Here is a 17,442-nt window from a genome sequence, read left to right on the forward strand (position 1 = left end):
ATGGTACATCTGTGTGGAGAAGACAGACTAGTGAAGGAAAACACCAAGGCACCCAAGACAACTCTGAATATGATATGCTTCTGTGGCTGATTGGAGAAATTGTGCATCATGCAACTTTTGTCTGTTGACCCACCACTCAGTCTCATAATGAAGTAGAGCAGAGAAAGATTTTCAGACAAAACAGATCAAATCTAGGCTTGCATAGCTCTTGTACCTTCAGGCAAACTGTTGCTGAAATTTCACATCCTTTCAAGAAAATCCTTCTCTGTGCCACTCCACCATGAAGCTGTATATCTGGTGATGCAAAATTCAAAACAAAAGCCTATAACTTGTTCCGTGTTGTCTGGGTGTCTTTCCTCACTTGTTTCCTCCTTGCACAATTTCTTAGTTTATGAGAACTGTCTGCTCCACTTAGATTCACCACAGAATACCATACCATTAATATTTCCTCATAATTGATGTAAATGACATCCAAGACATATTCAGTGGTTTGAAAATATTCATGTATCCATCCCCTGACTTGTATGAAGAAAACTGGCTGTAAAAGTAACAATTTACTGTAAATTCATCAAAGGGTGAAATAACTGTGTCCAGCATACATTTAATGTTAGTATTTTTTGTTTCACTTCATGAAAGCATTTTGTTTTGTTCTTGATACCATATAACACTGGACAATTTTTGATTAAACAAAACTGTTTTGTTTGCATTTAATTCTGACCAAATTTTGTTCATGTGTGTACATGCAACATTATAAAACCAAATCCTGGTTCTTTTCAAACCTGGAACATTGCACAGTCCTGACCCAATGTCCATTAATACACATATACACACACAAGCACTTCCAAATCCAGGCTACTCTACAGTAGATATATGTGGATGTTCAGCATTTGTGAATACACACTACTCTTAAACTGACTGATAAATATCTCGATGTAAATGAGAGATTGCATTTCTTCGTGCTTTTACCTGATGGGCTCCAGTGGGGGGCAGGCAGGGGGCCAGGGTTCCTTGTGGTTTTCCAGCTTGTCTATGATCTTATGACGGAGATTTCGAACATCATGTGAGAAACCTGGAAGTCAAAGAGCACAATGAAAACTTTATGCACTGCTGTGGACTACCATCTGGGTGGTCTCAAGAAATATGATTACTTATAGAAACAGTTATCCAGGGCAACTCCTACTGCAAAGATTAGCATCTAAAGAGGGCATGGTTAGAGTCTCTAGGCACAACAGATGATCAGACATTTGAAATTTCAAACAGTAGCATGTTTGCTGTGCCTGTGATTATTATGCACATTACTGCTCAAACACGCAGCCTGTAGAACCTGCACATGCTCTGTGAATGACAATTTAAGGTGGTGTCAAAGTAACATGAAGCGTGAACAGCGTTGTTCTGACTTATGTCACTGGGTGTAGCATTACCTTTAATAGCCTTTCCTGTAGAATCAGCATTAGAATATGCGTGGAAGAACTGAAATGAGTGAGAGGGAGAGAGAAGGTTGGGGGAAGAAAGAATATTGAAAAAGATGAAGAAAGTGACACATTAGATGGCCCTCAAAGAGTAGCAATATGATGTTGTGTATTGTCTGATCGGACAGCCTTCACTTCTGCCTCTTCTGACCCCAACCTAAACACCCACCCGCGATTAAATAAGTCACACATGTTCCACTCTATGGTGAAAAACAAGGAGCTCTTTCAGGATTCTGATTTTAGTGCAAGACAGAGGGGAACTATGAACTCACACTGGTGCTGACTAATCAAATCGGCCAAAAATACAAATGCAGATGTGAGAACCTGAGACTTTTCTGCAGTGTGGCAGCTGATCAGGGGAAAGTTTAAGCCTGCTAGGAGACTGTTGCGTCACTGTTATCCAGTCTGTCCCAATCATATCCAGAGAGCAATTCTCTCACTACAAGAAAAGCAACAGCTGAAAAAGGCTTTCGATTACATTATCCCACTATTACTGATTTATGGACTTTTACAGTAGTCCCAAAGCTACTCAGTGACAGCCACTGTACAGAATGGATATTTAATATTTGGAGACTGCTGATGAAAAAGTCCAGTGAGCACTTATTTTCATTTACAGAATGACTGTTTACAGCTTTTCCACTTAAATTTACAACTTCAATTGTGGAAAAACTGAATTTTGTCAAAGCATATTAAGCCCGTCCCTACCGGATCCTGTACAGATTGGAATCAGGATTTGGCACAAGTTTTACACTGGATGCTGTTCCTGGCACAACTCCAGGTTTACACTGAGAAACACAGAGTCCTGGTCTTCCTAAGTGGTCTCCCAGCCAAGTACTAATTAGGACCTACTCTGCTTAGCTCTTGAGATCTGACGTGATCAGGCGTACACAGAGTAGATTGGCTGCACATTTAAAAAAAAAAAAAAACCCCGAAACATTCTTATACAGGATTATCATGACATATGCTAAATGGGCTTCTTTTAAATACAGCTTTAATGGGCAAAGTGCTTTACAGTTGGCGGTGATCACTCATGTCCAAGCAGTGGTTTTATGGCAGGACACCTTGGGGCTCAATTGTTGTTGTTCGGGGGGTGACTGTGTATGATGTGGCTGTTCGAGCCCTGGGCAGAGCGAAAGGACACTTTTTGCAGGGAAGGGTGGGTGGTGAGCAGGGAAAGAGAAGCCTTCGTTTGCGTTGTTATCTCTTGGCTTCTGCCTCACAACATTGTTCATCTTCCATGCAGTCTGTTCCCTGAAAGATGGTGCACTTCCATTCAGAGTGGTTCTCCGTGAGGGTCTCCCAGTTGACATGGCCGATGTTGCAGTGGAGGAGAATGGCCTTCAGCTGGTTGCAAAATCGATGTTTAGGGGTCCTTGGGGTCTTGTGCCGAATTCAACTTGTGAGAACAGGATCCGACAAGAGGGTCAGGTTGTGGACAGTTTTCTAACGTGTCCTATCCAGAGGAGGTGCACTCATGCCATCAATACTGGAGAAATTGGCTCAGAGAAGGACGGATTCATTGGTGACGAGGTCTTGCTATTTGATCTTCAAGATTGCATGGAGTTTCTGCTGTTGGAAGCATTCCAACAGCCTTCACATCACATCTGTACAAAACCCACACCTCAGAGCCATAGAGAAGGGTGGAAAGCACGACAGCTTGGAATATCATGATTTTGGTATGAAAACTGAGGGCGTGGTTTAAGAAGACATGTTTGGAGAGCCTCCCAAATGATGCATGTGCGGCACGAATCCTACTGTCAATGTCTTTCTTCACAGTGCAAATTGCTAGACAGGTAGCTTCCCAGGTAGGGGAAAACTTCCATGGTCTCAAGGACTTTACCATGAAGTTATATGTTGCTGGCGTCTGGAGGGGAATGGCCCAGGGCTCCCCGCACAAGGATCTTAGTCTTCGCAATGTTAGTGAGACCAAAGCGGGAATAGGCACTATCAAAGAGACTGACAGTAGTCCAGAGGTCAGCAACTGTGTCCTCAGGGGTAGTAGTGTCATCTGCGTATTGCAGCTCCCGCACTGTAACTGAGGTGGCGAGTCAGCATCCGTTGTTGAAAAGACCTCATCCATTTGGCAGTGAATCAATCTAGATGCCAGAGGCCGTATCAAGAAGCTTGTGGATCATGGCCGCAGGGTAGAGAGAAAAGAAGGTGAGGGCCAGAACACAGCCCTGCTTCAGGTCAGTGGTGATGGGGAAGGAGTTAGATGCCATTCTTGGCCACGATGTGGCCAGTCATCCTGTTGTGGAGGACCTGTACAAGGTCCACGCCACAAGGTGGCCCACATGGCTGATCTAGTGAAGCTATCAAAGACCTACTCCGGGTCCCAGAAGATGAAAAGGAGCAGTCATCATAACTTACGGGACTTCTCCTGAAGCAGGTGGGTGCAGAAGATCATGTCAATGGTGCCGCAAAATTGCCAGATGCTGCACTGACTCTGGAAGGACTTCCTCAGTGATGGTCAGGAACCTGTCGAGCAGAACCCCTGCAAAGAACTTTAAGGAGGGAGATGCCGTGGTAGTTTCCGCAGATGGAGCGATCACCGTTCTTGAAGATGGTAGTGATGGTGGCATCCTTCAGGTTTGCAGGTACAGCTTTTGTCTCCTGCATGCGCAGTGTCAACATGAATAGCCTGGTCTTCACAGCAATGCCCCCCAGGAGAAATGAGTTCCGAAGGGATGTTGTCGGTCCGGGTTCTTCCATGCACATTAACACCTTCTGAAACTCGGTGTAAGAGGCAGAGAGTGACATCTCATGCCTGACAGGGTGTTGAGGAACCTTACGGAGCAGGTCATCAGCTGCGGTAGATAGACAATTCAAGAGTGTCTGAAAGTGTTTTTTTCCCCCACCTTGCAAGGATGGCTTGATCTTCTGTGAGGGTGGTTGTCCTATCGGCAGACTGGAGGGTGTTTGTACTTCCGCGATGAGGACCAAAGATGTCCTTTGTTGCAGCATAGAAGCACCGGAGGTCTCTGCTGTCAATGTAGGACTGGATATCTTTTGCTTTGTCTTGCTACCAGAAGTTCTGCATCTCTTGAAGCCTTCGCTGAAACTCCTGTGCTGCCTCATGGAAGGAGATTATCCCATGCGAGGCTGAAATCGAAAATTGTATACGGTGCATCTGGAAAGTACTCACAGCGCTTCGCTTTTTCCACATTTTCTTATGTTGCAGCCTTATTCCAAAATGGAGTAAATTTATTTTTGCCCTCAAAATTCTACTCACAACACCCTATAATGATAATACACACATATACATACATACATACATACATACATACATACATATACTCAACAAAAATATAAATGCAACACTTTTGGTTTTGCTCCCATTTTGTATGAGATGAACTCAAAGATCTAAAACTTTTTCCACATACACAATATCACCATTTCCCTCAAATATTGTTCACAAACCAGTCTAAATCTGTGATAGTGAGCACTTCTCCTTTGCTGAGATAATCCATCCCACCTCACAGGTGCGCCATATCAAGATGCTGATTAGACACCATGATTAGTGCACAGGTGTGCCTTAGACTGCCCACAATAAAAGGCCACTCTGAAAGATGCAGTTTTGTTTTATTGGGGGGGGATACCAGTCAGTATCTGGTGTGACCACCATATGCCTCATGCAGTGCAACACATCTCCTTTGCATCATCCGTGAAGAGAACACCTCTCCAACGTGCCAAACGCCAGCGAATGTGAGCATTTGCCCACTCAAGTCGGTTATGACGACGAACTGGAGTCAGGTCGAGACCCCGATGAGGACGACGAGCATGCAGATGAGCTTCCCTGAGACGGTTTCTGACAGTTTGTGCAGAAATTCTTTGGTTATGCAAACCGATTGTTTCAGCAGCTGTCCGAGTGGCTGGTCTCAGACGATCTTGGAGGTGAACATGCTGGATGTGGAGGTTCTGGGCTGGTGTGGTTACACGTGGTCTGCGGTTGTGAGGCTGTTTGGATGTACTGCCAAATTCTCTGAAACGCCTTTGGAGACGGCTTATGGTAGAGAAATGAACATTCAATACACGAGCAACAGCTCTGGTTGACATTCCTGCTGTCAGCATGCCAATTGCACGCTCCCTCAAATCTTGCGACATCTGTGGCATTGTGCTGTGTGATAAAACTGCACCTTTCAGAGTGGCCTTTTATTGTGGGCAGTCTAAGGCACACCTGTGCACTAATCATGGTGTCTAATCAGCATCTTGATATGGCACACCTGTGAGGTGGGATGGATTATCTCAGCAAAGGAGAAGTGCTCACTATCACAGATTTAAACTGGTTTGTGAACAATATTTGAGGAAAATGGTGATATTGTGTATGTGGAAAAAGTTTTAGATCTTTGAGTTCATCTCATGCAAAATGGGAGCAAAACCAAAAGTGTTGCGTTTATATTTTTGTTGAGTATATATATATATATATATATATATATATATATATATATATATATATATATATATATATATATATATATATATATATATATATATATATATATATATATATATATATATAATTTTTTTTTTGCAAATTTATTAAAAATAATGATGAAAAAAACTTGTACACCACATGTACACAATTATCCACAGTCTTTGCTCAATACTTTGTTATTGCACCTTTGATAGCAATTACAGCCTCAAGTCGATACTACAAGCTTGGGGCACCTATCTTTGGGCAGTTTTGCCCATTCCTCTTTGCATTACCTCTCAAACCCCATCAGGATTAATGGGCAGACATTTTCAAATCTCTCCTGAGATGTTCGATCAGATTCAGGTGTGGTCTCTAGCTTAAAGTACATCTGGCTTAAGTACATACACAAAGTTGTCCTAAAGCCACTCCTTTGATATCTTGGCTGTGTGCTTAGGATCATTGTCCTCCTGAAAGATTTACCGTTGTCCCAGTCTGATGTCAAGAGCACATTTTCATTCAGGATGTCTCTGTACATTGCTGCATTCATTTTTTCCTCTCAAACCTGACGAGTCTCCCAGTTCCTGCCACTGAAAAACATCCCCACAGTATGATGCTGCCACCACCATGGTTCACTGTAGGGATGGTACCTGGTTTCCTCCAAACATGATGCCTGGCATTTACACCAAGGAGTTCAATCTTTGTCTCATCAAACCAGAGAATTTTCTTTCTCATGGTCTGAGAGTCCTTCAGGTGGCTTTTGGCAAACTCAAGACAGGCTGCCACGTGCCTTTTGCTAAGGAGTGGCTTCCGTTTAGCCACTCTACCATACAAGCCTGATTGGTGGATTGCTACAGAGATGGTTGTCCTTCTGGAAGGTTCTCCTCTCTGCACGAGGAATGCTGGAGCTCTGACAGAGTGACAGTCTTGGTCACCTCCCTGATTAAGGCCCTTCTCCTTGATCGCTCAGTATAGATGGGCAGCCAATCATAAAAAGTGCCAATCATAATGAAAGCTATACCACATCATGTGTCTGATCACAAAGATTCCAAAAAGGTATAGTTTGGACCATCTGTGACTGGAGTTATGGGGTAAAAACAGCAAGAATGGTGACAAAGGTCAGTTTCAGTTTGTACAGGGGTCAAAAGTTAAAGTTGCTCCTCTTTTGATAAAACATGGTGCAAATTATTTGAGCTAGTAGGATTAACAAATGTAATAGTTCTGACTGTGCTGAATGTTTGGTCTCCAAAGTAAAGGTCAAACAATGTCGACGTCCAATGGATTCCATGACATGTGACATATGTTACCCTGTAACATCATAACATTGTGCAAACTATTCCTTTTTAAAACCCTATTAACTCAACCAATAATTTGCATCATGTTTTACCATAATTGGAGCTACTTTAACTTTTGACCCCTGTACAAATTGAAACTGACCTTTGTCGCCATGTTTGCAACATTCAGTCACAGATAGTCCAAACTATACCTTTTTGGAATCTTTGTGATTAGACACAATGTGGTATAGCTTTCAATATGATTGGAACTTTTTTTTTTACCCCTATGCAGTTCTTCAGTTGACCCTACTTGGCCCCCTATTGAAAATTCAAATGGCTAACATTTTTCTAAAATGTGCACCAAAAAGGTATATACGTACACAGTCAAACTTTGGTGCTTGTAACTGGATTTGAAGGATTCCTCTGCAAATACTCTGTTATCTGCTGCACTATAAGGCTGTAACATAAAATGTGGAAGAAGTGAAGTGCAATGAACACTTTCCAAATACACTGTAAATGCTTGATTCTATATTCAGTTTCAAACATTTTTGTATTTTAACTTTAGCTCCTAAAATAAAATACAAAATGCATATCTCAAAATGCATATCTCAAAATATCAGCATATTTCATAAGGCCAATTCAAAGAAAGGATTTATAATACAGAAATGTTGAACTTAAAAGAACATTCATTTATGCACTCAGTACTTGTTTGGGGCTCCTCTTGCACAAATTACTGCATTAATGCAACATGGAATGGAGATGATAATCTGTGACACTGCTGAGGTATTATGGAAGCCCAAGATGCTTTGATAGCTGATTTCAGCTCATCTGTATTATCGGGTCTGGTGTTTCTCATGTTCCTCTTGATAATACCCCATAGATTCTAGATGGGGCCAATCACGTACAGTAATACTATGGTCAGCAAACCAGTTACTAGTAGATTTTGGCACTGTGGGAAAGTGCCAAGTCATGCTGGAAAAGGAAACCAGAATCTCCATAAAACCTACAGGTAAATGGTTGTGTTGATTTTGGATTTGATAAAACAAACCAGAGCAAGAACCAACAGAGAACATGCCACCAAAAATCATTACTCACTGTATAAACTTTACACTGATCTTCAAGCAACTTGGATTCTGTGCCTCTTCATGCTTCCTCCAGACTCTGGGACTTTGATTTCCAGATAAAATGCAAAATTTACAGTCATGTGAAATTTTGGACTTTGGACCAGTGGACTTTGGATCACTGAACAGTAGTGCACATCTTTTTTCTCCTTAGGTCAAGAAGCTTGTGACATTGTCTCTGGTTCAGGAGTGGCCTGACAACTAGGAATGCGGCACTTGTAGTGGATTTCCTGGACAGGTCTGTGTGTAGTGGCTCTTGATGCACTAACTCCAGCTTCAGTCCACTCCTTGTTAAACTCCCCAAGTTCTTGAACCACCTTTGCTTGACAATCTTCTCAACCCTGCAGTGATCCCTGTTGCCTGTGCATCTTTTCTTACCACATTTTCTGTTCCAGTCAGCTTTTCATGAATACGCTTTGGCAGCACTCTGAGCAGTCACCCCTTTCAGCAATGACCTTCACTGGCTTAACATCATTGTTGAGGGCGTCAATGAGTGTTTTCTGGACAACTGTCAAGTCAATACTTTTCCCCATGATTGCGGTTGGGTGTACTGAACCAGACAGGGATTCATTTTATTTATATTGTATAAATACTGAGTTAGTCAAACTTGAAAATTAAATGTTCAAATATTTTGAGATGGATTCCTTTTTTCTTTTTTGGAGCTGTAAACTAAAATTATCAAACTTAAAATAAAAATTCTTGAAACATTTCCCTTTTTCAAATATCTGACAAAACAATTTAACTTTTTCCACAATATTCTAGTTTTCTTTTATGCTTCTGTATATTAAAGTCAGTAAATCATTTATGATGAAAAACCTAAATTAACAAGGTAGACAGTCAGGCCAGAAGTCAACGCTATACAAGCATCAGTTAATCAGATACGGCACAACCGCTTTTGGCAACATGCATAGACAAGCAATTTATTTAGTTATTGCTCAAGTCAGCATGCAGGTCATGCAATTATTAAAAAAACAACAAAAAAAAATAAAAATAAAAAAATTGTGTTTAACAGCTTTACAGAGCTTCTTCTAACTGATGTTTAACACTGAAATTAAAAGTAAACAGCTCAGGGTTGATAAAATAATTTTCCCTGCAGAAAAGACAAAGTCAAACTATGAATATAGAAAATATGGTTAATTTAAACAAACAAACGGGACATGGGCAGCATGGAGCTGACTACTGCTGACAAGAATTGCAATAAATGAGTTTTTATAATCTACTTTTTGGGAAAAAAAACAGTAGCAGCCTTAAAGGACAGCACTTGTCTTACTCTTCTTACCATAATTACATAGCTTCTGGTGTGTACCCATTGAATAGGTAAATAACACATCTCTGTACATCCTTCCCACTGTAGCCAAGTGCTTGCTCACAGGGGGTCGTTTTGACCGTTGGGGTTTTACATAATTATTGTATGGCCTTGCCTTACAATATAAAGCGCCTTGGGGCAACTGTTTGTTGTGATTTGGCGCTATATAAAAAAATTGATTGATTGATTGAAAGTAAAAGCACCTGTCTTAGAGATGGAAAAGTACAATATAAATTTAGTCCTTTTTGCATTTTGCACAAGTAACAAAGGTTTCAACACTGCCATGATGCCCAACCATTTTTCACCAAGAAGTAAGCAGGAGAAAAAAAAAAGTCCCTTATCAAATCCCAAAACGCAACAAAAACATGTTTTCTTATCACATATATCTTGATCACCTGTCTGTGTGAATAAATGAGTGAATTCAGACATACTGCCACTGTTGTCAAAGAAAGACTTGAGTACCTTTAAAGTGGGATACCCTTTGATGTTGAAGTCAGTGCAGACTTTCCTATTCTCCTCTGAAGCACAGTCTATGACTGCCAAGTCCACAGCAGGTTTCCACTCTGCAGAACAGGAATCAGAGAGAAGGAGAACGCAGACAGGAAACATCTGGATGATTTTATCCATGTCCTTCATGGTCCCCTTACAGTGCATCAGTATACCAGACATATTCAAATGTTACTGAAACAAAATACTGCACTTGGAACAAACTAAAGATCTTTTTCGTTCATTTAAAGAGCAATTTGCCTGTTATCCTGGTTTATACTTAAATCATACATCTGGACATGACAATGCACACAGATGTGGAACCACACATGCCTGTGCAACTGTTGCATTAAACTGGAGGAAAAAAAACAAAAACAACTTTGGCACCATGGGTGCAATATGGCTTTCATATAAACATATGGTGCAAAATTACTTCAGCAGCTGCTGATAAGTAGAGCAGGTACACATAGCAGGTCTCTGCAACATGTGGAAGAACCGCTGCCAGGCCAAAAATATCTGATTAATAATGCAGACAAAAACATACAGACAATTAAGTGGCCTCTGTGTGTGTGTGCATGCATGTGTGTTTGGCTTCGATCACACAGAAACTGGGGAGAGCTGACATTTGCCATTTGGTATACTTATGTATTTTGGGTAAAGAATGAACGCTGTGAAAATGTAAAGTTGATAGGACAAATATTTTTGGCGAAATTAGCAATTTTAGCTAACCAGTAAACAATGTGTCAACTTTGTGCCGCAATGCACCATGGGAGTTCAGAGTTTTGATTTATGTTATTGTGGTTCATGTTAGTTTAACAGTGTTAGTGCTCTTGATTTATCCTACTTTTGTAGTTCAGTTGGTTTAGTCAGTTTAGTTAAGTGTCATGTTGCCTGTACCTTGACTGAAAAGTGTATTTTGTTTGATGTCTTCCGCCACCATCTCTGTATATGAGTGTGTAAAATAAAAGCACCTGCTTGTGGCAGAATGTAAAAAACACAAACAGCTCTGCATGCGCGTGTGCTTGCATCTGTATAATTTAAATCACGGTCAAACTAGAGAGAGCTGACATTTGCTGCTTGGTATGCTTATGCTCTTGAAATGGTGCAATATCTCCACCTGGTGACCATTTGCCACTAATGCAGGCACAACAGAATTTCCCAAAAGCTCTAATTAATACAAAAGACATAAGTTTGTATTTATTTTGTTTAATTTTTTTTTAAATAATTATTAATTTTCTGTTTTGTACATAGTATTTGAATTTTGAAGCATTGACTAAAAAACTAGTACATTTCTTGAGTCTCCTCATTCTGTGGGAAACTGCGATGGATATTTTTACTTCAGACATTTTAGACTTATTAATTGTAAGAAAAAAAATTTGCAATTAAAAAAAAAAAAAACAGGATAGAATGTTTGGGGAGGTGATGGTCCAGTGGTTAAGCGTTGGGTATGAGACCAGAGGATCCTCAGTTCAAAACCTAGCCTGACCGGAAAATCACTAATAGCCTTTAATCCAAGGTCCTTAATCCCCTAGTTGCTCCCGATGTTTAGTGAGTAACTTGTATGGCACCACCCTCACACTGGGGTGAATGCAAGGCATCATTTATAAAGCACTTTGAGCTTCTGATGCAGATGGAAAAGCGCTATATAAATGCAGTCCATTTAATTTATACATTTTGGATCAAGGATGAATGCACCAAAAACAGAACACTGACAGGACTAATATTTTTGGAGAAACTATGGATATTATCCAACAACACTGAAAAATGGACATTGATAATTACATTCTGGACTCACACGCCATTTCAGCAAGGGGCGTTAAATCATCTATGTATTAAAAGTGTGTGTGCATGTGTGATTTTATTTAGTAAGATCAATGTTAAGTACATAATAAAATTGTAAATATGTTAAAAATACATGGATGACAAGAAAGTGAAAACTTATTTCCATTGTGGTCCATTTAAAAATCAAATGACAAAATAGAAGTAATAATAAAATAATAATGATAGCATGTATATGACAACCAGAACCTAAATAATTTATAAATACATTAAGACAGTAAATTAACATTAAAAAATGTGTAATTAACAGGAAATACAAGGGTTGAGTTCATTTTCAAAAAAAACAAAACAAAAAACCTGTTGAAGTCTAAAGTTCTAAAAACAGAAAAAAGAAGTAGAAGTTATGTATTTTTAACAAGTCTTCTGGAATTGTGTATTGTTGAGGTTAGTGAACTCTGTATCATAACATTAGTTTAGTTAGTACAGTTGACCAAATCATCACCAACAGTGTCTATGGCTTTTATTTTTGATTTCAATTCCAGATGAGTTTGTTAAAATACAGGGTGTAACAAAAAAGTGCCATAAAATCATAATACTCTAATTAGCAGTTAGAAAAGCCCCAGACAGAAAGACAATATGGAGGATTGTAAAGAAGTTTCAAACTGATAGGACTGTTTGCAATGTTAACAAAAGGGAGAGCTGGCTGAACCAGAGGAACGGTGCACATATTGAGCACATCTTGTGAATGACAAAACTCTGACAAACTGAGGTGAAATTACAAATGAACACCAGAGATAAAATTTCCTGAGATATACTTCAAGTTGCAGTACTGTACTGAGGTTTGGGGCAACAAATACAAAACCTCATTAAGTTCATTAAATATCCTACAGAAAAGAGCAATATGGATCATTCACAATGCAGGTTATCAGGATCACACAAACGCATGATTTCTAAAGTCAAAATTACTCAAGCTTACTGACACTGTGCAATACCAAACAGCACAAATAATGTTCAAAGCAATAAATAATCTATTACCGGGGAATATTCAACAACTGTTCAAAAATCATGAAGGGGATTACAATCTAAGGAGAAAATGCAATTTTAAAGAACCAAGATTTCATACAACCAGAAAACATTTTTGTCTATCAGTCTGCGGGGTGAGACTTCTGAGGGAATTTAGTGTGGAACTGAAACAATGTTCAAATATGAGACAGTTCAAAATGCTGTATAAAAATAAGATTTTCAGAAGGTATGAGGATGAAGGAGGTGTGACCAATCACCAGGTGCTTTAGGGGGAAATGTCTAGTTATTTTTTGTTTGTTTTTTACTTATTTATTTTTTGTGTTTTTTGTTTTTGGTTATTTCTACTTAATTCTTTTCTTTCCTTGCTTTGGCTAGCTTTGCTAGTCTTTTTTGTGGTGTTTCTCTGTATTATGTTTATATGGTACATGTGGATTTATATGTGGGACTATAGATGTGCTAATGGATGAATGCATTTGACTGTGTGTATGTTATATGTATTAATGCATATATTATGTGTATAAGTTATGTTATTTACTTAAGGACAAGGGATGGAGTAAATAAGTTTTACTTCTCACTACTTTTTGAATATCCATTGATTATGGTTTTCTTTATATTTTATATTATTGTTATTTATTTTTGTGCCTTGATATTCGAAATAAGCATTTAAAAAAACAAACAAACAAACAAAAAAACAAAAATATGACATATCAGTATCTAAAGTGTATAGATTTTCTATGGCTTTAGTTTGCAGCACTTTTTTGGGACACCCTGTATTTCTCTTAGAAGGGGGGGTCATCTGGCATCAGACATGTGACTGGCCATTAATGGGCCACCTCTTGGAGAATTTCTTTATGACTGAGCCTTAGATGTATAAAAAAAAAAAAAAAAAAGAAAAAAAATTAAATGCATTGAAAAAGGCTGGAAACTTGGCCACAGAGGCAAATATGTCTCAGGCATTGGTAAATAAAGCTGTGCGGCATGGTTAGCGCACTTGGCTTCAGTGAAGAAGGTTCCCGGTTCAACCCCCACCCCTGCCACATTTCGCCATGTAATGTGGAGTTGCATCAGGAAGGGCATCCGGCGTAAAACTGGTGCCAATTTAACATGCAGATCCACCTCAGATTTGCTGTGGCAACCCCGAGTGCAAACAAGGGAGCAGCCAAAGGGACTTACTACTGATAAATAAAGATACAATATATCCTTTAAAGCCTCTATTGTCATAAAGCTTGTATCTATTTAGTCTTCATTAATATATACTGTATATCCTTATATTAATGAAGGCTAAATAGATAAATACAACAAATTAATGTTTTAAACTTGTTGTGAGGCACTCTGAAACACAAAAGCCAAAGTTAAGTAATGTTTTAATTATTTGTCATCCTACCACAGTCCTACAAAAATTGACTAATGTTTTGTTTGTTTGTTTTTAAAAACCTACTCTGCACAGGAAAAAAAAATACATAAGTATGTTTCATATTAAAGAATGCAATCATTCTGTATTTTACCTGTATTAAACAGCCATGGGCAGTGCAATTTTTGCATCTCACTTCACACTGTAAATAACATAAGATGCCTATTGTTTTATGCACCTTATTGCGCTTATATTTTATTTTTATATTTAATCATTGCTGCTACTGACTGGTTGTCACCAACGAGTATTCGCTGTTTATTACAAATGACAAAGTCTCTCTCTCTTTCACTCAGTTTCAGCATCATTAATCTCCACATGGGTGCAAACAATATGTTTGGGTATAAGAAAAATTTAATGTGCATATTTAATGTCAGAATCTCCCCCACCGGTCATCATTGACAGATCTCAGGGTACATGTGCACCCAATTTTTTCCATGTCCAGACACCATGATAAACCATATCCACAAAAAAGCCCAGGTCAAACAGCCTGCAAATTAGCAGCCATGATTCAGGTGTCACTTAACAAGCTGATGTCCAACAAATCATCATGCAGATCACATTATTAATTATGCGCAAACATTTCAAACAGGAGCGACGCAAATTAATAAGTATATATGATATAAACAGAAGGGCAGCATGGTGACCATGTGATTAAAATGTTTACTTTGGCATGAGAACATTCCTGGTTCAACACCACCTGTGTCAATTCTCCACGTACTGTGGAGTTGCATCAGCAAGGGTATCCAGTGTAAAACTTGTGCTACATCACTTCTGAGTGAAAGGAAGAAGCTGCAAGTTCACGATAAACAGAACAGGAAGTGATGTGACAATTACTGTAAGTCAACTGTTAAAGTCTGAAGTACATATTGTACAGTCGCATTAATAGCTGTGGGAAGACTTGCTGCAGCATCCATACTGGGAAAGCCGGCATCACACCACCACCTCCCAGGTGACAAACATTCATACATTCATTTTTTACACCCTCTTACTCAAATTAAGGGTCACGGCAGGCTGGAGCGTATTCCAGGCATCATATGACAAACACACACATTAAAATAATTTAAAATTGTGTTCCTGTCATGTACACTGAAAATTCACTTGATGTTTAACCATTCATTGCATATTAAAATATAAAAGTCAACAGGTCTTCCAAACAATAAGTGTGACTCTTAAGACCCTGGTTTATTGAGAGGACTGCTGTGGGTTTGTAAAGAGGACAACTGAGCTGTCCTGCCAGGACATTAACAAGAGGAAGCCTCACACCTACGACCAGCCCACTTTCCAGAGGAAGGAGCTCGCTTCATCCCATCTGTAAGAACTGGCCCCTCCGAGTTGAATTACAAGGAGTTACACAAGATATATTGAAATTTGTTTGTCTCCAAAAACATGGCTACATGCTTTATTTACATTTCCATTTTGTGGTCATCAAATGGCATTAGAATAGGAAGAGAAAACAGTGTACAGATTAAAGTATTTGTCAAATGTTAAGTCACTGTCTGTCGTTCCAGAACAACAGAAAGGCACAGAATCCAAGCTTGAAGTCCGGTGTGAACTTTCCACAGTCAGTGATGATTTGGCACCATAACATCTGCTGGTGTTGGTCCACTGTGTTTCACATGCAACGTCAACCCAGCTGTCTACCAGGAGGTGTCAGAGCACTTCATGTTCCAACTGCTGACACATCTCATGGAGATGCAAATTTCTATTTCCAGCAGGACTTGGCACCTGCCCACAGTTCCAAAACTATGAGTAACTGGTTTGCCGACCATGGTGTTAATTTACTTCATTATCCCCATAGACAATCCCTGAGATCCTTTAATAGGTATTGTCAAGAGGAAGGTTAGAGTCACCAGATCTAACAATCCAGACAACCTGAAAGCTGCTGTCAAACCAACTGGACTTCCAGAACACCTCAGTGCCACAGGGTGATCGCCTCAATGCCATATCACACTGAGGCAGGAATTCACTCAGAAGGTGGCGCAACCAAATGCGGAGTGCATAAATGAACATATTTTTTCAGAAATTAGACATTTCTGAATTATAAATCCTTTTTGAAAAAACTGAGCTGCTGAAATATTCTTATATTTTGAGATATGCTTTTTTTTTTTTTTTTTTGGCCTGGAGGCTGTAATGATCAAAATTTAAAAAGGATAGTAGTGAAACTAGAATATGTAAAACTTACACTCTGAAAGACCTGAAAAAAAATACTCAACTTTAACATGGTATTCTAATTTTTATTTTTTCAGATTAATAATATTAATAGCTATAATTATTAAATGATTAAAGAGATTTTTTTGTAAAAACACTCAAATTAAAAGCTGGAAGTCGACACTGCAAATACATCTTGGTTGTTTCATTTCATCTCCGTTGTGGTGGTGTACAAACAAAATGACTAAATAAATAAATAAATAAATAAAATATCACCCCTACGTCACTGTCCAAATACATTTGGACCTGACTGATACAAATGCCAGCTGGTAATGTTGACTGATCCACTTTTTGTTCAGTTCTTGGTCTGAGTGAAATACCACACGGCAGTGTATGAGAAACCTTGACTCTTACCCTCATTGTATTTATTCAAAAAGCCATGTAAATATTTGTTTTAGTTCAGCGGCCACATGAGAAATTAGAGTGAGCTTACTGTGCTGAATAAAACCACATCCCATACTCTATTTAACAGGTAGAAAACAAGGGGGGTTTTTTGTACTTTAATTGAGAGAGAGCTGTCCTGGAACAAACTGTGTTACATTAAAGGAAAGAACAGTGAACGAAACCGTTTTAAAGGCGTGCGTGTGCTCACCTTTAATGTCGCTTGCCAGGTTTTTGTAAACTGGAGAAAAGGCGACGCAGTGTCCGCACCAAGAAGCGTAAAACTCCACAACGATAGCGGCTGACGAGTTGACCAGGACGGAGTGCACATTATCCGCACTCAGCAGGATGACCTGGTCAGAGGCGGTGTACAGACCGGCCTGCGCGGCGCCCAGAAAACGCAGATAAAAACACAGCAAAACGCCAAAAGTCACCGGCTGTGTGCCATATATTTGTATTTGCCCAGTAAACCGAGACGTGGCACGGCTGCAGCGCCACGCCATCTTCCACCTTCAGTGTCAGAAACAAAAAACTTCATGGCAACTTTGCGCTCTCCGTCGGAAGGACTCTTAT

The 17,442-nt window shown here is 39.4% G+C and overlaps 1 protein-coding gene across 1 annotated transcript in view; it reads right to left on the reverse strand.

The window, feature by feature from the left end:
- Positions 1-17,442, reverse strand: part of qsox1 (quiescin Q6 sulfhydryl oxidase 1) — a 121,966-nt gene extending 104,524 nt beyond the window's left edge. Inside the window, 4 exon segments of the mRNA XM_034179681.1 lie at positions 967-1,069; positions 1,422-1,470; positions 10,044-10,144; positions 17,081-17,442. Of these exon segments, the coding sequence (XP_034035572.1) occupies positions 967-1,069; positions 1,422-1,470; positions 10,044-10,144; positions 17,081-17,372 (545 nt within the window). The 5' untranslated portion in view covers positions 17,373-17,442.

The sequence above is a fragment of the Thalassophryne amazonica genome, chromosome 10 (genome assembly GCF_902500255.1).
Source record: "Thalassophryne amazonica chromosome 10, fThaAma1.1, whole genome shotgun sequence".
NCBI lineage: Eukaryota > Metazoa > Chordata > Actinopteri > Batrachoidiformes > Batrachoididae > Thalassophryne > Thalassophryne amazonica.